Below are 20,059 nucleotides of genomic sequence, written 5' to 3' on the forward strand. Positions count from 1 at the left end.
TATTAATTGGCATAAATCGAGCTATTAATCGATCCCACTTTGAACGGAATTTTTTCTGCTAATCATATCGGTCAAATGGGTTATAGTGCCTATGCGCCTATTAAACTGCACAGCCTACAGGTCTACAATAAGGACTTTCATTTGTGTCATTGCAATATACCCAACACTCTTTAATTTTGTTGATGAAACGATGAATGATAGTGCAAGTTTGATGAGAAAAAGGATATAAGTGACAAAATTTGTTGCAGTCGAGACTGGAGAATAGCCTCAGGATGGAATTTTCACCCATACAGATGTTAATACTTCATAGTAGCAGCTGTGCGCCTGTATTCAAATATTCATTCCTACCACCTAAAATTTTCTGAAGTATATAGCGATATTCCCATTTTTGAAGTGATATTTGTTCAGAAAAACTATATCCTTTACAGTGAAAGTATGAGCAAAATAAAGTATCAACTTAGTACGTCCAGTTGCAGTTTTTAAGTTGTATAGTGAAAATGAAACTAGTAACTGAATGAGTGACCAGCTAGGAAGACACAACAGATGAACCAGAAGTGACCCTCTCACTCCTTAGGAAGAGCAACATAGTTTTCATGCATCACCGCACCGAGTTTCTTGCCACTTTCTCTACGTCGTGATGAAGGAGTATGAAGGGCATGCCGTCCACTAGGTGTCATGGTGTTGGAGTTGTTACTCTGGCCTAACGGCTTCTTCGGTATTAATGGCCTAATTGGACTTGGTCTTGACCCAAAAAGTGCCTCTTGCTCAGTAGCAAGTTGCTCTTGCAGCCGTTTCTTTTCCTGCATATAATTTAACAAGTGATATATTGCTAGCCATTTCAATGAGAAAAATAAAATAAAATCAGAGATGGAAAGAAAAGAAAATAAGAAAAACTAATAATCAAACACACTCTAAATTTCCGTTTATCCTCATCCTTCTCCTGCCGGGCCGAAGTATATTCCCGCAAGGTCTCTGATAAAGGCACCTGAAATTCAAAACAATCTCTCAACATTTGTATCACTTGCTAGCCTCAGAGTGTAACAAAAAAATGGTAAAATTAAGAAAAGATTAAAATAACCAATATCTTGGTAGACTAGCACCTTGTCATACAAGAATGGGATCCCTTTCTCCTCTTCCCAGGTTTGCACTTTTGCTGTTAAATTTTCCATAAGACCTACAAAGAAAAATATTTTAGAATGTTGATAAGATAAAACTCAAGTCTCTTCCAGGAAGAGAAAAAAACAAGCTCACACGGCTGTAGGTGTACTAGTATATGTAGATATAAACTGAGTCCATATTTATTTTTTGTAGAGATGCTAGATTCAGGCAGAAAAAGAGCTGGGGAATCAACTATTAGAACAGTGAGTCACCAATAAGCTGTAAGCAAGCATAATTGTGTCACACGTAATTGAGAAACATCACACCATAAGACGCACTTGTCAGGTCATTGATGTTTACAACAATTCAAGATCTTAACACACCCGAGAAATGCAGCATTCATTTTGTAATTCAGCATAACCAACAGCTTAACTGAGCTACACTAGGACATGTAAAAACTACACTAAGAAAAATAAATATCTGTTTCAAAGTAAATACGAAGATTTAATACTCACATGGTATTTTGCTGACCAGTATCCGAGCTTTCTCAGCACGTTTGAGATTTTTGTGCGCTCCTCTTCCAGCACTATACCGATTTTGATCCTATAAAAACAAAAGTATCAATAAACACTAAATCATCCCAAGTTACATTTGCAAACAGTAAAAATAGAAATATTAGGAGACAAATAAACAGAGGATACATGCTCAAAAATAGAAGGCAGAAAAACGAAACAACAATGTATACCCTTTCATAGTCGTCAAGCCAGCTTTCTTCCTCACATGCGAATTTCCACTTCTCTACCTTGTCCAAGATTTCCTTTCTGCTCACAGCTTCTTCTTTAGCTTTGTTAATTTGGTCATCCATTCCCAAAAGCAGATCAGAGAGATCAACATTCCCTACAAAATTTAAAGGCAGCACCAGTTTTGAACTTGTAAATGTAATAAATGCATAAGTTTAGTCATGAAATCCATCAACAAAATACAGTTTCATATTTATTATCACAACATACATGCCAGAATGCTTTTGAAACAAAATATCATGAAAATCTATATTGACTAACTTCATAAAAGTCCTCAAAACCTCTATACTAATGGACTCCTGACAATAGAACTTTTGAATTGAAGAATTTAAGAGTTCTTACAGACGAAAGCAAAATACTTGAGAAGTAGAACAGAACATTTTAATGTTAAAACAACATGATTATCAATGAGCTTTCTTCATATCATTTCACCACAATGTTGTTCTTATATATTTATTTTTCTTTCTTGAACAGCAGATTATTATGAATTGAAAGAGGGTACATAGCATCAACAGGCAAGAAATAAATTACCACCAAATATGAAAACACATGCAATATGGGGAACAGAGAAACAAAAATATCATTTACAATATTATCTTGATCATCATGATCAAATACATTATTATCAAAAAAACCTCCAAGGTGTGTAATAAGAGTGTCGCTTCCATTACACAAGCAAAAATTTCTCCATGGATTAATTATGTATTCAGTGAAGAGTCTCACCAGAATCTATTTGATTGATGAGCATCTGCCTTGACATATCAGTGTCCACATCCATGTGAACTCCTCTATAGATTTCTTCAAGCTCTGCTTGCTTCTTCAAGATCAATTCCTTCATCTTGCTGCCTTTTATGACATTCAATCTCTCTACTTCAAGCTCAGTCTAACAACTCATATATCGAAAAGCAACAGAATACATTAACTACGAAGTCTACGCAAAAAGTAAAATAAATATACAAAAATGGGATGATGTAAATACAAAAATCACCTGTTCAATGACATCAAGAGCAAGGCCTTCTTTTCTTAAGACCTCGTCAACAGAAGCAGAAACCAGGCAGGTGACATGATCAAAACTTTTTTGCTCAAGCACTGGCGTGTCCAAAAGATTCCATAGTTCTATAAGTCTGGTTGCAAGATCTTGGAGCTTGAAAAAATAAATCAAAAGGGATTTAAGAAACAATAGCACATTCGAAAGACTAGAAGTTTAAATATTCTAGTAATGCCACAGATTGTAAATAAAGACTGAAGTAGATTAGCAATATCAATCTAAGGCTTGTACAAAGTAGTCCTTATTTTACCTTTTTTAGCCTTTCGACTTTCTCCTGCTTTAATGAATGAACTACTCCAGCTAATCTCGCAAGAGTATCATTGCTAACACTCTTCACTTGCTTGTTTGGTGACTCTACAATGCTAGGATCGACATCATTCATTGCCTCAACAAAATCTGTGGACAAGACTGCCGATAATTCATGGATAGATTTTACATAGCCATTAACCTTCTGCAGCCGCTGACTCTGCAAATAAAACCATAGGGAAAAAAAAATGAAAACTGCCCCAACATTCCATTTAAACATCCTTTTCACAAAACCAAACACAAACCTTTTCACTTTGAAGCTCTTGGAGGTGTGTCTTCCACTCTCCCAGCTTCTTCAAGGTCAAGTCCTGTTCATCTACTTGGGTGTCAGCAAGATTACTGCCCTGCACATTTCCTAAAATTTCCCCACGCAACCTAAAAATTTGTTCTTGAACATCCCGAAACACACTAATCCTGTTTTCTCTCTTCTTCCTAAGTTCTTCCAATATAGGATTTATCACAACATCTTCTCCTTAAGATTACCCCTACCACTCTACCATTACCAACAAAATAACTGAGTTTAAACTTTAAAACCAATGATGAAATGGAATAAAAATAAACAATGGTGTCTAAAAAACTAACCAGAGAAAACAACACTTGCTCTCCAAGAGCAGAAACAAGGCTAGTAATTTCAGATTCTGCATTGGCCAATTCCTTATGTAAATCAACCTTGTATTTGCGAGTGCTTTCCACATTCCTTCTGTATACATCAAGACACTCTTTTTCAACTTGCAATAACATCTTATCCCTCTCGCTATCGCTCTCCCCAATCTCATCCCATAATTTCTAATAAAAAAAACACAGACATATTTCAAAAAGGTAAATAAAACATGAAACAAATGAGATAGGAGATGAGATGAGATTGACCTGAAGTTCTTGAAGAAGAGATCCGCAAGTGGTTGTTTCAATCTTGTTATGAAGACGAGCCATTTTTTTTACTTCTCAAATCATTTGAAGAGATTTGGTTCGGGCATTTATTTTCTTTTCAACTTTGCATAAATAGAAAGTCGTAGAAAATATATATGGGCTTTTTGGCGGCAATTTGAAATTTTAATTTCCCGCAAATCAAGACTGACTAGTGACTACTACCCAATTGTTGGGTCTGTGGATTTGGGCTTTGATTTTCCATGTCCAACATTTTGAAGCCCAAGATTAAAAAACATACAAATATCTCATTAGCTGAAAACACAAACAATAAATTAGGCTAGAGAGTCTCATTTTTTTATTTTTTTTTTAAAACAACTACTAATAATTTTTTTGGGTTTTAATACCCATGTATTGTTTTTTTATAGAAAATCTTTAAAATATAAGTTTTTGAGTTGAGACCAATCCGCCGCTACATGTTATTTTTTTAATATAATTTATTTTATTTTTATCTTTATAAAATAAATACATGTAGATAAGAAATTAACTACCATAATAAGATGGAATAAGATAACTACAAAAACAAAAAAAAATGGATTTAAAATGTTTGAGTACAACCAATAGAAGGGATATGAATTTGTATTTCTAAATTTAGAGTATGACCAATACAAGGGATTTTAAATTTAAAAATGTTGAATAATGATTTCACATTTTAAAATGTTAGCATACGTTTCGGAATTTATGTCTTTATCATTTTTTATTCATTAATGCTAGATCGACACACTTATTTGACATACTATTTGGACCTACTGATGTGTCAAAAGTCATAATCATTTATTTACATAGAAATACGTGTTCGTATGTATTGCAATGAAAACCAACGCTATTTAAATAGTTAGTCACAATAATAGGTCTACAAGTAGGTCAAAGTGAAAATAGTACTTGAACAGGAATAAATATTGCCCTGTTAGATTATCCACATTTTCGTTTTTTTGTAGCAAAACTAATTGGGGAAGAATTGCAACTGTCTCAAGGTATATTGAAAATGCCCATAAGATTTGGAAAAAAAAAAAAATATATATCAAAACACCACAAAATGAAAAATGAATACTATATATAGCTTGAAATAACAAATGCATTTCTTTTACAAGATCATCCACCAGTTATTTTATAGTCTAGCTTCATAAGGACTCCCGGTTTATGAAGAACAAGCTTCAGAAGGACTCTGAGTTTATGAAGAAGAATAATGCAAAAAGAAACTTTCACTCAAAACAACATACGAGTACTAAAAAGAGGCGTCGTTATTTTTTTTGCCCCATTGGAAATACCCCACATTTTTTGGGAGATATTATTGGATTGTGGTGATTATTAAGGTATGACAAAAATTTAAGTTTGTTATGGGGTAGGGGAGTGTTTTTATGGGTGTGTCCAATATCACCCTTTTAATACCCCCTGCATTGTTTTTTATGCGCGCAAGTGTTTTTTTATAGAAAATCTTTAGAATCTAAGCTTTTGACTCTAGACCAGTCCGCCACCTATTATTTTTTAATATAATTTATTAACTTTTTCATCCTTCCAAAATAACTACATATAAATAATATAACTATCAGGATAAGATGGAATGGAATAAGACAACTATAAGAACAAGAAAAGTGGATTTAAAATATTGGAGTACCGCCAATATAAGGGATATGAATTTGTATTTATAAATTTGGAGTACGACCAATATAAGGGGTTTTACATTTTAAAATGATAAATAATGATTTCGCATTTTAAAATGTTGGCATATGTTTCGGAATTTAAGTCTTTATTATTTTTTATTCAATAATACTAGATCGTCACACTTATTTGATTTACTATTTGGACCTACTGATGTGTTAAAAATTATAATCATTGATTTATATAAAGATACGTGTCCGTGTTTATTGCAATGAAAACCAAAATTATTCAAATAGTGAGTCACACTAGTAGGTCTTAAAAATAAGTCTGTATAACTACTATTTTTTATTCATTCACAGGTTTAATTTTAGTTTGAAAATCTAGTTATCTAAATTTAGGAACTGTTCTTATGTCAAAAGTTTCAAAACGTTTCTTTTTATGTAGAACCACTACGTTTTGAGTAGCTATTCAGTTACAAAAAATGAGTGACACATACGCAATTGGTTCACTGATGTCTACTTTATATTCTTATTCGTATACATGCTGTTTACTTTGAGCCACGTCCAACGGTCCAACCCTCCAAGTTGCTCTTGGGAATGTCGACAGTAACTCAAGGATCACCTTGCAGCAGCGGATCCAAGGGGGCCAATCCAACTTTGCCCAAACAAAAAAATAATAGTGTAGTGTTAATAGGATAGAATTTACCCAAAAAAAAAAAAAAAAATAGTAGCATGACTGCATGAGGCTATGAGCAGCCCCCTGTATCTGCCCCTGCCACCTTGAATAGTTGAAGGAAGCGGTTGTTAAATCCAAACTTATTTGTTTGTCAATTGATGCTCTGTATGTACGTCCTGCACCAGTATACCTAAGCAGCAGCTTTTGCTCAAAATTTTCAATGTTAATGTTAAAGCAGTGGTTGGAAATTACAGGGTACATACTTTAAATGTAAAGTTATAAACCATGCCGTATATGAGGTCAATTCAATCTACTCGCTCAAGGCTCGTGACAACTGACGAGTGACGAGTGACAGATCTAGATATCCTGTAGCTTACAATGAAGATGCTTTTAACGTACTCCAAAGTCCAAAGTCCAAACTATACAATTTCCTGCTATTCGTCTAAAAAAAGTTCCAAAGTAGTAATGATGAATGGCCAAGTAATTAGACCACTTCGACGTTCGATGTGTGCAACGTGCTAGCTTTTCATCCTCACAACAGAGTCTCACTGCATCTTTAACTGAGGTTCTCAACAACAACGTAACCATTTCTACGTACTCCTCTATATATTTTAGCACTACGTATTACAGTCACCACATATTCCTTGTAGCAATGGAAATACCTATAGCACTCTTTGCTATAATCTTCTTCATCATTCTTGCATATATCGTATATCAAAAGTTAAGATTTAAGTTCCCACCTGGTCCAAGACCATTACCTGTAGTTGGTAATCTTTATGATATAAAACCAGTAAGATTTAGGTACTTTGCAGAACTGGCAAAAACTTATGGTCCAATAGTATCTGTATGGATTGGATCAACTTTGAACGTGGTGGTGATGAACTGGGAATTAGCTAAAGAAGTGTTGAAAGATAATGATCAACAATTAGCTGATAGACATAGGAATAGATCCAGTGAAAGATTTAGTAAAGGTGGTCAAGATCTTATTTGGGCTGATTATGGACCTCATTATGTTAAAGTTAGAAAAGTTTGTACACTTGAACTTTTTACACCTAAAAGACTTGATGCCCTCAAGCCCATTAGAGAAGATGAAGTCACTGCTATGGTTGAATCTATCTTTAGAGACTGCACCAAACCAGGTTTGTTTCTCTTTTATCTCCTTTTCTTTCTTTGTCGCTGTTTCTACGTTTGTCTCCATGACTTTAAAGGAAGTGTTGCTTCACTATATTTTTACACCATATGGAACCATAAAAGGTATAGAATCAACTTTTAGGATCTGTCTGGGAAGTAGAATATTTCCTGTATAGGAATAAAATCTAAAAATCTGTCTGGGACACCACATATTTGTGCTTAGTTACTTACATGAGAAATTGGATGTCTGTTTTCTAGCTAATTGAAGAAATTGGACCCATAGCCGGTTGAGTTTAGTGTTGGTTTTTAAGGGGCAAAACCAATGTTTTGAAAACCAAACTGGTGATCAAACCGATTTTTTGTTGAAATGGTTCAACTATGGTTCGATTCGGTGATACTTATTTAACAATTTTTTTAATAATTACAATAATAAAATAAATAAATACATGTTTCAATTCAATATTAATTGGTATTATAAATCAGAATGAATTTTTTGTACAAGAAACACATAATAGTATGTTGGTTCAGACCTTAGACTATCTTGTTAAGTTCAGCTCCCTACATTATCAATTTTTCAAAAAAAAATTTATAATGAAGGTGGTCCAGCTTTTTTATTTTGTTTAGAACAGAACTGGTTCGCCAGTTCAACCATAGGGTCCGTACTTGGTGACAATGTGTGTAGCCCAAGATTTTACTAGTACTGTAAAGGCCATCTTAGCTTTATTTATAATTAGTTTGGTCGATGGTCATCTATGAAAATATAAAATGATTAACATAGTTTCAGGATTTTTTGCGTCTCCAAGACAAAGATAACTAATGAATTTGCATTAGACAATGCAGATTACAATGGGAATAGCATCAAAGTGAAAGACTATCTAAGCCCAGTTGCATTTAACAACATAACAAGGCTATCCTTTGGGAAACGTTTTGTGAACTCAGAGGGCTTGATGACCGCTCAAGGTGCGGAGTTGAAGCAAATTGTGGATAATGGAGTGAAGATTGGTGCGTCACTATCTGTTGCAGAACATATTCGTTGGCTGCGGTGGATGTTCCCACTCGATGAGGAATCATATAACAGTCATGCAGCTAGAAGGGACCGACTTACGAGAACCATTATGGAAGAGCATACCCTTGCTCGTCAGAGTGGTGGTGCCAAGCAACATTTCGTCGATGCATTGCTCACTCTTCAACAAAAATATGAACTTAGCGATGACACCATCATTGGCCTTCTATGGGTCAGTAATTCATTCTATTAATTAGTACGTAACACATTGAATTAGTCTATATATAATTTTCGTTTGCGTTAAATAATTTGTCTGTGTTTGCAATTGCAGGACATGATCACTGCAGGCATGGACACAACAGTTATTACTACAGAATGGGCGATGGCAGAGCTGGTTAGAAATCCCAGGGTACAAGAAAAAGCTCAGGAAGAACTGGATAGAGTCATTGGAACTGATCGTATCATGACCGAGGCAGACATTACCAACCTTCCTTACCTACAATATGTGGCCAAGGAGGCACTAAGGTTGCACCCCCCAACACCACTTATGCTCCCCCACAAGGCCAGTGCAAATGTCCAGATTGGTGGCTATCACATTCCTAAGGGATCTAATGTGCATGTAAATGTGTGGGCCATTGGCCGTGATCCGGTCATATGGAAAGAGCCATTAGAATTTCGTCCGGAGAGGTTCATTGAAGAGGATATTGACATGAAGGGGCATGATTTTAGACTCTTGCCATTTGGTGCTGGGAGACGTGTCTGCCCTGGAACACAGTTGGCCATCATTTTGGTGACTTCAATGTTGGGACACTTACTGCACCATTTCCGCTGGGCACCAGCTCCAGGCTTGAAGCCAGAGGAGATGGACATGACAGAGAACCCAGGATTAGTTACTTACATGCGCACCTCAGTGCAAGCTGTCCCTACACCTAGGTTGCCTCCACATTTGTATAAACGTGTGGCTGTGTGATGTTGGACTGACGGCAAGGATCTTACAGAGATATTTCTGTAGAATCCACAAGTCGTTATTTACAGTTCTATCGCATTTCTATTACTAGGGAAGTAGTTTTAGATTAGTTTGGTCAATGTAGACTCTTTTTTTTTTCTGCATGAAAATGTGAATCCTATAATAATAATGAAGTTACAATATAGAGTTTAAGCACCTCCTGAGCTGGATTAAGTTCCCACTTTAAAGTAGATGTAATTTATTTATATATTGTTGGAATGTTTCTAGCCCTGGGTGGAAGTGGAGTCGATCCACATCTTTCGCCTTGAACTTGTTTCCTCTCTTCTTCTTAACCTGCCAATCTACCTCTTTAGTGTTATCAGCCCAACGGAACTCAGCAAGATTTCTTGTAGGAGAATGTGTTGGTTCTTCACCTTTCTCATCACACTCCTCTAGCTTCATCAACTAGATCAGCCCAATTGACCGTTTATAGAAGTGAATTAGTTTTGTTCAAGACTTAGTTGCCATTGCCAAAAGACAATGAAGTGGACTCAGCCATTTTGCCATTGAAAAGGAGTAGGAGTCTAAATCTCTACTATTCATGGTCTCTAACCCCATAACTTCCTCAGTAGGAGATCTAAGTTAGGTGTTATGTATTTTGGAGTATTTCCCATAGCTGGAGAATTTAAGTTCTCAACAACTGAATTTGCATTCAAAGCCCTAACTGGGGAAAGAGTCCTTGTCAGCGATGGCAGTTTCAATATGATTGAGAGAGCTTGATATGTGAGCTATGGTCACCATTGCTTCAATGACAGCATCATCAACTGCTACATTTACGGTAGTATGTTCCTCAACTGTTGGTGGGATAACAACCAACACATTTTCCACATTTGTATTTTGTGGAATATCTTGTACTTCTTGTTGTTCAATTGTTTCTGTGTCCCCGTCCTCATTTCCTTGTAAAACTTGGAAATGATTAGTGTTCACAATATTTGCTAGAATACTAGCCTGCTCCATTAGTGGTCTTGTTGGTTACTTCAATCCATTTATTCCTTGTCTCCTTTATTTATTTTTCTCAATCTTCTCTGCCGCTGCTCTATTAGTTGCTTCTCCTATCTCAAAGACTCCATTTCCAAGCCCTACCAACCAGAGATGCTCCAGTTACATCAACACACGCATGCCTCCCCTCAAACCATGCAGTACATTTTTGTAACTTTTATTAGCAAAAGTCTATGGAAAATGGCTTCGAAAGCCCATCCAAGTCCAGAGAACATTTACATTAAGCACCCAGTGGATATGAATGTTCACCATAAAAAAAAAAAATGCGAATGTTATAACTTTGATTGCGGAAAGCACAAACCAGAGATCCTCATGGACTGATCTATGGAGTTAGAGTGAGGGTAATTACACAATAGAATGTTCAGTTTAAACTTTGAACCCAACCACAAACTCATTGGCTACACTCAAATAGAATTGGTGAACTTGCATTTACAGAATTTGAAGGTCAAAACCTTCCAATTATTAGAACTTATTTTCTGTCTCAATTCAGAAAAATGTTCTTAGGCCTATCTTGATGATTAAGGGATATACAAGGAAAGGAAAGGTAACAGACATACAATCATTGGCGAATTTTCATAGCATGCTTGCATTCCGTCTAATCATGACACTCTCTCAAGCCTTCGCCATAAACATCAGAGAAACTATTTGTCCACAGGATATACACTAAGCCTCCGGCTGGAATAAATGAGGTGTAGCTGTGTAGACGTTTGAGCATCTAATGATCAGACTTCATCGCTTCAATTCCTTCCCAATATCGAACGAATATGAAAATGATATTTATCCGTTTTATATTAATAAAGGTAATGTGGTGGTGCAAATGTGCAATACATTTAACATAATAGAAATTAATTTACCGAATTCATTCTCTTCCGATAAGCTATATTTGGAAGGAGTCGAGCATTGTTTTGAGAGTATTCTTAGATGTCTGCCACTGCTTATCATTGGCACTTGCAACAAATAAGATGACAGTGTTTCCCTTGGCAGTCGCCTTTGCAAGATTGTGAGCACCAGTTAATGCGAACGGAGTCTCCAGCACGTAGGTGTAATACTGCAAGGGTAATACACAGAGAAATGTGATTATAAAACTCTTATAATGAAGAATGGTAAAGAGGGGCCTGGGGGGGCAGTAGCCCTACTCATCTCGGTCAACCACAGAAAACTTCTACAGGACAACTGAAGGGAATCGGTGAAAAGAGGTAAATAAATGAGAGAGATCCAGATCCTCACTATCAGCTGACTGGCAATCAGCCTACATAACCCTTAAACGCATCATTTAGCAGATGCTAAATACCAAGAAAACTAGACTAATCTGAACAGAAATCAGAAACCAAGAAGACACCAGTCGTAAACTCCTTCGAAGTATTTTGATTGCTGACAACATTATAAGAGCAAACAAGGAAAAATTATTGGTGCTAAATAACGAGCACATAGTCATTGACAAATTTTTTGGATTGAACAAGACCTGAATAATGTTGGTCTCTGCAACATTCAATTTCATACACACACACCTATTGTAGAATTATATCAACTGCGTGTTTGAATGTTTCACCTCATAAAAACTTTCTTATGTTATATATAATGTAACAAATCCTTTTCTATTCCATGACCAGCGAAAAAAGAAACATAAAAGAAAAATGGAAAACAGATGAGAGCAAGAGGAACAATACCGTCTGGTCACCATGCTTTTCAACTGAAGTCTCAAGGACCTCATCAGGATCAAGCGTGTTTCCAGTGACAAAGGGGCCTAAGGAGGCAATAAGCTTTTCAGGGCTGCCAATATCTTCAATAGTGGCATTGGGTTTGTTGGTCAAGCGTATCAGTGGAGAAGCCACCACCTGAACTTTGCCTTGCTTTTCATTTTCAAATCTGACTTCCACCCAAGGCTCTGCGCACTTGGGTTGGCAATAGTTCCCAGAGAGTATATTGGCTATACGTGTCTGCTTCCAAGCAGGTGGAAGGATGAACTCATAGGGCTGCACATTACCTGCAAAAAAAGAAATCAAGCACAAGTATTGAATATGCCAAGATCTAGGACAAACTTCTTCCAATCGGTGTTTATAAAATGTTGGCACTACAGTCACATTCCAATTGACTAGCTAGGTGCCTTTCAAATAATCAAATGATCCCCTCTGAGTTTTGACCAATCAGGCATCACATGGAATGTCAAATTGTCAGTCAGTTTCATTACTGAGTTGTAGCTCAGGCTTGCAGGTCTCCCCTAAACCCTATACTTTACGTTTACCCCTCTGAGCAGATTTTCACGAAACCCTCTGTGAAAATCGACCCGATTGATAGTTCTAGACCTAGAGTTGTAAATTACACAAGAGTTTGCCTCATGGCACAAAACTTAAATAGTATTAAAGCCGAATTTTAGAAAAGTTCGTTCATGACAAATGTACAATTAAAGTATTAGACATATCTTGTATATCCTCTAAATCTCAGTCTACATAGTTTCATATCCCACAACGGTAGCCCACGGATTTCCTAAGAAGTGCATTTTTCTGTGGTGTATTACATGTTTAGCGGGTACTCCTAATAATGCACTAATGCATGCAGTGGAACATAATTGAAACAGAAAAAAGTTACACAATCTCATACCTGCGCGAAGAGCAGGAGTGTCTTTAGGAGTAGCTTTGAAGACAACAAAGGAAGAATCAGTGGGAAATGGAGGAAGATAAGAGCCTACTTCCACTTCTCTAGCTTCCGCGGCCAATGGCTCTTTTACTAAAACTGACACCAAGGCAATCCCAGTAAGGAAATCTCTTCTACAAGTTAACTGTTTTGTAGTTTGTTGTGTTGTGGTTGTAGGGAGTTTGAGTGAAGAAGTATTAGTAGATATAATGTTGGGTTCAGGTGGAAAAGAAGAGTGGAGAAGTGATGGATAAGATTTTGAGGAAGAAGAAATTGGAGTGGAAAGTTTGTGATGAGAAAATGAAGTTGTTGAAGCAGAGGTCGCCATTAGAGTTTGAAGGCTGGATTTGGTTCCCGCTCTTATCCGTTGATGGATCAATGGACAGATGTTGATATTTAAGTTCGCCTATGTGTCAATAGTCAAGTGAGCTGAGCTAACGGTATGTGGCAAAAATGTGATTTGGTTGGTTTATGTCTGTCCTCATTTTTCTTGTTTTCATTCTTTTTTTTTTTAGGATGTGTCCAAAACCCGAACAAAATACCTACACCGAACTCTGCCCGAACCTGACAAAACCCAAAACCCAAACCAAAATATATAGGTAATATTTGGTCACACTCTCTAAACCCAAATATCATGACCCAATAATTTAGCCCTAACCCGTTAAAAAGGCTAAAAACCCCAAAACTAAACTCGGACCGAAATCAAACCCCAAATCCAGTTTCAATTGCATATTACTAATCTCATATAAAATAATGAGTTAGATAAATATTTGGATTATAATTTAATTTATGTTTACAATGACGAGTTATTTAATATATTGGATTATTAAAAAAATTATGTCGGGATTTCAAATTTTTTCAGTAATTGCACGTGATCATGTGTCTATAGTTCATTCTGAGTCCATCTATTTTTAAATTATATCAAATAATTATGTCATAGTATAGATGATAATTACTTTCAAGTTCATTAGAAGTTTTATTTTGTTTGAAAGATTGATGGATAGCCGAATAAAAAAAAAATGTAGATATATATTTTAAATAAAATTTCTTATTGTCTTTTTTATTTATTTATACCGGGTTTTATCTTACATGAAAACCCGAACCCGATAGTACTCGAAATATAGGATTAGAGTAGGTTTGGTCACACTTCTCAATAAAATACTCGACTCTAAACCCGACCCGTTGAAAACCGGTCTGGATAACCCGAATACCCGTTCAAAACCCGAAAAGTTAGGTTCGGTCGGGTACCCGTTTGGACATCCCTAAGTAATGAAGTATGCTAGTAATTTTGGGTCATGTCATCCATTGGGCCAAAATTAAATTGGGCTCTGGGTAACAGCATGGGCTTTTCCTCTTTTCATTACATAGGCCTCTATTTGCAAAAACAACTTCATTTAAAACCCAAAACCTCAGTTTTATTTCTTCTTCCTCGTTTTCTCATTCTCTGCAACTCGTTCAAAGAATTTTTCTTCAATGGACTTCCAAGTAGTAGTTCTGGCAGGTGGAACTTCAAAACACCTGGTGCCTATAGTTTCAAAAGAAGTACCAAACCCCCTTCTTCCCGTTGCCAATCGGCCTGTTCTCTCTTACGTTCTAGAGCTTCTAGAAGCTAGTAATTTAAAGGATCTTATTGTTGTAAGTCTCCTCTTTATTCATTCCATGTGCATGAATTTTTCATATTTAATGATGTGTTCATTTTATGTTTAAATTTTATTTGCTCTGTGTGACTGTGTGTGTGTACTGTGTAGGTTGTTGAAGGACAAGATGCTGCTGCTGCTGTTGGTGGATGGATATCTAGTGCTTATGTCGACCGCCTTCATGTCGAGGTACGCAAAGTTTTTATCTTTATGAAAATTGAGAGTTATTGTTAAGTAAAAGAATGTTTTATCTTTATGAAAAGAGGTCTGAACCCCGAGCATCAAAGAGTTACTGATCTCATTTAAAACAGGCTTACCAATCAAAAAAATATTAGAATGTGAGAACTGAGAAGCCCCTTGGAGTATACAACTGTGGTGTGGAAAGAGAGGAGGAAGAAGGGCACTTAAAGGTAAGAGAAGATCAATTTTATTAGGAAGGTGGAGTAACAAAAATTGATTGCAATTTGGTGAATAAATATAGTGGAATGGGGAACGGGGCGTATCAAAGGCTTTCTTGATGTGGGAATGCGTTCTTGCATTCTCTTTTTCCTTGTAACCTTTTTTTCATTTTCTTTAATACAAATTTTAACTTACCAAGCAAAAAAAAAAAAAAAAATGGAGAATGGGGTGAACCGAAATTTATAAGGATCTGGTTTACTTTATAATCTCGACTCTAGAACTTGTCGCTATCGTGATAGGATCACAGAAACTGTTTAATAACATTTGAAATTTTCATAGTAGCTAACTAGGTAAGGGCAGTAAATTTTGGGCCTTCCTCCTGCTCTTACCTGTCTCATATTAGTATTGCATCCATATCCTTGCTGTACTACCTCTACAAACATGTTTCTTAATTGAGTTTCAGCTTCGTCAGATGTACTATTCACACAGCACTAGATCAAACCAGAAGCTTAAACTAGAAGGGATACATGAAACACGAGAATGCTCCAACTGTAATGTGTACAATGCTCAAATGAATGAGTCTGAATAATAAAATTGTGAGGAGCTTCCTTGTGGTTGTTTTATGTTTTCAGTGACTAATGGGGGGGATCATGTGGAACTGTAATCTGTTTTATTCTACATTTGTTATCTATATGTTCTCTTCTTTTATCACAATATGACATAAGAAGTAGCTTTTAATCATTTCCAGGTAGCTGCAGTTCCCGAGGATGTTGGAACTGCTGGTGCTCTTCGTGCTATTGCTCACCATCTTACTGCAGATGATATCTTGGTAAGAAACAAAATTTTACTCCTCACGAAAAGCAACAGTTTTCTCTTGGTGACTACAGTTTCTTGTTTTTTATGGGAATCTATAGTTTCTTTTTTATAGGTTGTAAGTGGAGATCTTGTTTGTGATGTACCTCCTGGGGCTGTAGCAGCTGCTCATAGAAGACATGACGCCGTTGTAACTTCTCTCTTATGTGCTGCACCTACTAGTGGACTATCAGAAACAGGATCTTCTGGTGGAAAGGACAAGGCGAAAAAACCCAAGCGATGTAACATCATCGGACTCGATCCCACAAGACAGTTCTTATTATTTGTAGCCACAGGTTTGATCTGTGCCCTTTTCCTTTCTTTTGAACCATAAGCTGGGGTAGATAGATCCTACCTCTATCTACTCAAATAACGTGATCATATCTTATTGTACCGAAACTGAAGGTATCTTGGCTTAAAATAACCTAGATCATCCACAAGTGGTAGATAAAAGATTAAGCAATGAAAGTGTGGATAAGTCACAGTAAGGAAATCAATTGCTTTATTAGTTGTATGGTAGATATAGCGGAGAAGGGTCGACTCTTCTTAGGAGAATTTGTGTATTTTTCATGGAGGCATTGCTGTGTACGAGATAAATTTTACAGCTTTGAGGAGTTGGTGGATACCTTTACCTCTTCATATTCCAGGTCTAGAAATATTTCAAGACCTTTCTCAGATCTCATGGAATAAACTGATTCCATGGGATCCCTATTTAAATAAGGATAAGCAGATAAGCCTATCAACCCATCTTTCCCATGGGGTCCATATTTGCTGTTCTTTCTGCTAATATACCATCTTTGTGGATTTAGTTACTCCTAAGGAAGGGAATATTTTTACAGAATGTCAAGAGTAGCTTTGAAACTCATAGCCAGGTCCCAAGCCAAGTTTGTTTGGTTGTCCATTGTCCAAGATTACCTCTGTTTTGTACATTGGCTATCTTTTCCCAATCAGTGATGAAAGTTCTTCACAGGGTCCGAGGTTGAAAAAGATATACGAGTCCAAAAGAGCATACTCCGCGCCTTTGGCCAGGTACGTGACATTTGTGATCTAGATTCTAAGAAGATCCTCGATTAATCATCTGCTCTCCGCGTCATGCAAGACTTATAGATCATTATAGATTTATATGCTTTATTGCTCTTAGATATATAGAGACCTTTGGTTGAAGTTTTCCTACGTGTGCTGATTTTACTTTGAATTTTCTAAATTGTGTAGATGGAAATTCGAGCTGATCTCATGGATGCTCATCTATATGCTTTTAAGAGGTTTGAGGTTTTTCTCTTTCCTGAGTTTCATTTTTTACTTCTAAAGCTTGTGAACTATTACTTCATCGTGGTGCGTGGTCCTCTATTCTTTCTTACTACTTTCTATCAGATCTGTTCTGCAAGAGGTTCTGGACCAGAAGGAAACATTCCAAAGCATTAAAAAGGATCTTTTGCCATATCTTGTGCGATCCCAGCTGGTTAGTTAAAATAAAGACCTCATTGTCATCTTAGCTTGTGCTTCCAATTTCTTACTCTCACCACTTTAAATAACCTAATTATGAACTTCAGAGATCAGAGGTATCATCCAATGGTGCACCTCAAGCAGAAGAAAACTGGAATGAGAAAGTTGCCTCCCAGAACAACCAATCATTTTTTTCTCAGCATTTGGCTAATGCCACGAAACCCAGCTTTCAGGAGTTTTATGCTTCAGGTCCTAATGGTTCTGCTCCTGCTTCAAGGACACATAAATGCTGTGCTTATATTGCCGAAAATAGCAAGTATTGTGCACGCCTAAATTCTCTCCAAGCTTTTAGTGACATTAATCGAGATGTAAGAAATTTAGTGCCCGGAATCTGTGTATGTGTATCTTATTTTTCATGTCTTTTTTTATAGATTAATCAAGAAGATTCTCATTATAATGTGTGAGCCAGGTAATAGGAGAAGCAAGTCATCTATCAGGATACTCCTTTTCCGTCCATAACAACATTATCCATCCATCTGCTGAGTTGGGCTCAAAGACTACAGTGAGTATTTTTTCTAACATACAGCTACTTCAGCTACTTGGTAAACCACATCAAACAGGGAGCAGACTTGTTGCCCATTAGTTATCACCATTGCTCGACAATGGTTTCCATCCCAAACATTAAGGAAGCCCCTGCTTGACTACCTCTTTGCAAAGAGCTTCACATCCTATGGCCTTTCCTGGCTTGGTAAGCACTAGTCCATTACTGGCAAGAGATCCAGACAAGCATGGTCTGATAAATTTAAGCTCAGTCCTGCACTATAATCGTTTGGTGCTCTAATAGGAAAACAAGTCTCACTAGATCTGGATTTACCATTTAAGTTCCTTCTATTGTTAACCTCAGATTAGTTTCTAAATGAGTAGAGATTTCCTTATTAGATTGGTTCTTTTCCTCCTACTTTGTGATATAATCATGGTTTTCTAGTATTTATCGATTAGTGGCAACTGAAGCTCAAGCCGACCGCCCCAAGTCAGCGCGTGAGGTATTACTTAATGTCCAGTTTTGCTATGCCCTTACATTTATCAGGTGGTATGGTGATTTTAGGTTGGACCACAATGCATGCTTGGGGAAGGTTCACAACTTGGTGACAAATGTAGTGTAAAGCGTTCTGTCATTGGTCGCCATTGCAGGATCGGTTCTAATGTAAAGGTAACTTAAATTAGTGACAAGATCCATCTGTCTGAACTGTTTCGGTTAAAAGTCATGCCTCTGTATGTTTCTGGCTTTCCTGGTCACTATCATCTTTTCTGGCCACATTAGGTACCAAGATATTGGCACTGGTGAAAGCCAAAGGATAGAAATTTTGATTGCCTAGTCGGGTCATTTTTTTCTTCTTCTGTTTTTTAGGCAATATATTACCTATCAGTTCTATTTATATTGATGAAAGTACCAAAAGAAACAAGAAAATGAGTATGAGTAAATGAACAAATTGTGAAATTTGTGAAGATAGGTGTCCAAGTATTCATGAAATGTTTGGTATTGCTCTAAGCCTCTAAGTACCATTTCTTTTACTATGTATTCGTTGGACATAAAGGAGTCAATATTGGTATCATATGTGGCCAGACATGGTTTTAATGAAAAAGTTATGTCCATAGCAAACTTGTTCTTGGTTAGATTAGTGATTGCCATTTGTTTTTCTTGTAAGCACAGATTGTTAATTCAGTTGTGATGAATCATGTTACTATTGGAGATGGATGTTCAGTACAAGGTTCAGTTATCTGCAGTAACGTACAGCTCCAGGAACGTGTGGTCTTGAAGGATTGTTTGGTATAATTTTGCTTCCAAAGAAGGATACATAACTAAATCTGTTTGCACTGTTTATTTAATTCTCATGGTATTTGATTTTGTGTTGTGCTTTCGCTTTAGGTCGGAGCCGCTTATGTTGTCACTGCAGGCAATGAGATTAAAGGAGAGTCCCTCGCAAGAAAAGAGAAAAGTTGAGCCTTATGTCCTCTCCAGCTACATGTCAGGCCCATTTCTTGCTTGCTTGCTTGCTTTAGTACATCAAAATACAGAAACTTGCAATTTTGCCATTCCTTTTTTATTTGAGCTCCATCCCTTGTGAATGTTACAGTAAATCTAAAATCTAGTGTTCTTTTTTCATTTTTTAGCAAATCCTGCAGAGAAGGATGGTTTCTTTTTTCAATAAACCCTTTAGTCAAAATCATCCCTCACATCCCCTAACCTACTCTATGGGGAAAAAGGGTTTATAATAATTGGGGTGTTTCTCATTTATATGAACACATTGCTCTTTCCAGACTTTTCAATTAGAACTTCTAATTCACTACTAAACATGAGCCTACGGACAAATTCTTTGTGAACAAGTGGATTAATCAAGAATACGCAGAGCAAACTAAGAATATCCTGTTCGGAGGGGCAGGAAAAAAAAAAGCTTCTGAAATTAGCGAGTTATTTACTGGGGATGCTTCTCTTTATGTTTTCTCGTC

At 36.6% G+C, this 20,059-nt stretch overlaps 4 protein-coding genes across 7 annotated transcripts; 2 read left to right on the forward strand and 2 right to left on the reverse strand.

The window, feature by feature from the left end:
• Positions 1-357: 357 nt before the first annotated feature.
• LOC147485074 (65-kDa microtubule-associated protein 5-like) lies at positions 358-4,281 on the reverse strand. Its single transcript, XM_086571428.1, is given in 12 exon segments — positions 358-800; positions 911-985; positions 1,101-1,174; positions 1,614-1,701; positions 1,844-1,995; positions 2,622-2,781; positions 2,887-3,042; positions 3,197-3,412; positions 3,498-3,715; positions 3,718-3,745; positions 3,835-4,038; positions 4,120-4,281. Coding segments are annotated over 12 exon segments (1,671 nt in total). The 5' UTR covers positions 4,183-4,281; the 3' UTR covers positions 358-563.
• A 2,636-nt stretch (positions 4,282-6,917) lies between these two features.
• LOC147485075 (cytochrome P450 98A2-like) lies at positions 6,918-9,809 on the forward strand. 2 transcript variants are annotated; one of them, XM_086573486.1, is made up of 3 exons: positions 6,918-7,589; positions 8,422-8,816; positions 8,916-9,809. In XM_086573486.1, exons 1-3 carry the CDS (start codon positions 7,103-7,105, stop codon positions 9,552-9,554), a joined length of 1,521 nt encoding a protein of 506 aa, XP_086429612.1. In that variant the 5' UTR covers positions 6,918-7,102; the 3' UTR covers positions 9,555-9,809. The 2 variants fall into 2 exon arrangements, with proteins under 2 accessions (XP_086429612.1, XP_086429613.1); XM_086573487.1 differs by having other exon boundaries at positions 6,963-7,589; positions 8,413-8,816.
• Positions 9,810-10,983: 1,174 nt separating this feature from the next.
• On the reverse strand, positions 10,984-13,599 carry PPD6 (thylakoid lumenal protein (Mog1/PsbP/DUF1795-like photosystem II reaction center PsbP family protein)). 3 transcript variants are annotated; one of them, XM_086574284.1, is made up of 4 exons: positions 13,188-13,599; positions 12,257-12,573; positions 11,444-11,637; positions 10,984-11,284 (listed from the first exon to the last, which is right to left on the reverse strand). In XM_086574284.1, exons 1-3 carry the CDS (start codon positions 13,546-13,548, stop codon positions 11,467-11,469), a joined length of 849 nt encoding a protein of 282 aa, XP_086430410.1. In that variant the 5' UTR covers positions 13,549-13,599; the 3' UTR covers positions 10,984-11,284; positions 11,444-11,466. The 3 variants fall into 3 exon arrangements, with proteins under 3 accessions (XP_086430410.1, XP_086430409.1, XP_086430408.1); XM_086574283.1 differs by having other exon boundaries at positions 10,984-11,333; XM_086574282.1 differs by having other exon boundaries at positions 10,984-11,637; positions 13,188-13,598.
• Positions 13,600-14,631: 1,032 nt separating this feature from the next.
• Positions 14,632-19,847, forward strand: LOC147485077 (transferases/nucleotidyltransferase). Its single transcript, XM_086573488.1, has 12 exons — positions 14,632-14,855; positions 14,969-15,046; positions 16,005-16,085; positions 16,185-16,404; positions 17,079-17,137; positions 17,321-17,370; positions 17,480-17,567; positions 17,659-17,919; positions 18,021-18,113; positions 18,657-18,761; positions 19,263-19,379; positions 19,479-19,847. Exons 1-12 carry the CDS (start codon positions 14,694-14,696, stop codon positions 19,551-19,553), a joined length of 1,389 nt encoding a protein of 462 aa, XP_086429614.1. The 5' UTR covers positions 14,632-14,693; the 3' UTR covers positions 19,554-19,847.
• The last annotated feature ends 212 nt before the right edge of the window (positions 19,848-20,059 follow it).

Source organism: Coptis chinensis, chromosome 7 (assembly GCF_015680905.1).
Source record: "Coptis chinensis isolate HL-2020 chromosome 7, ASM1568090v1, whole genome shotgun sequence".
Classification (NCBI taxonomy): Eukaryota; Viridiplantae; Streptophyta; class Magnoliopsida; order Ranunculales; family Ranunculaceae; genus Coptis; species Coptis chinensis.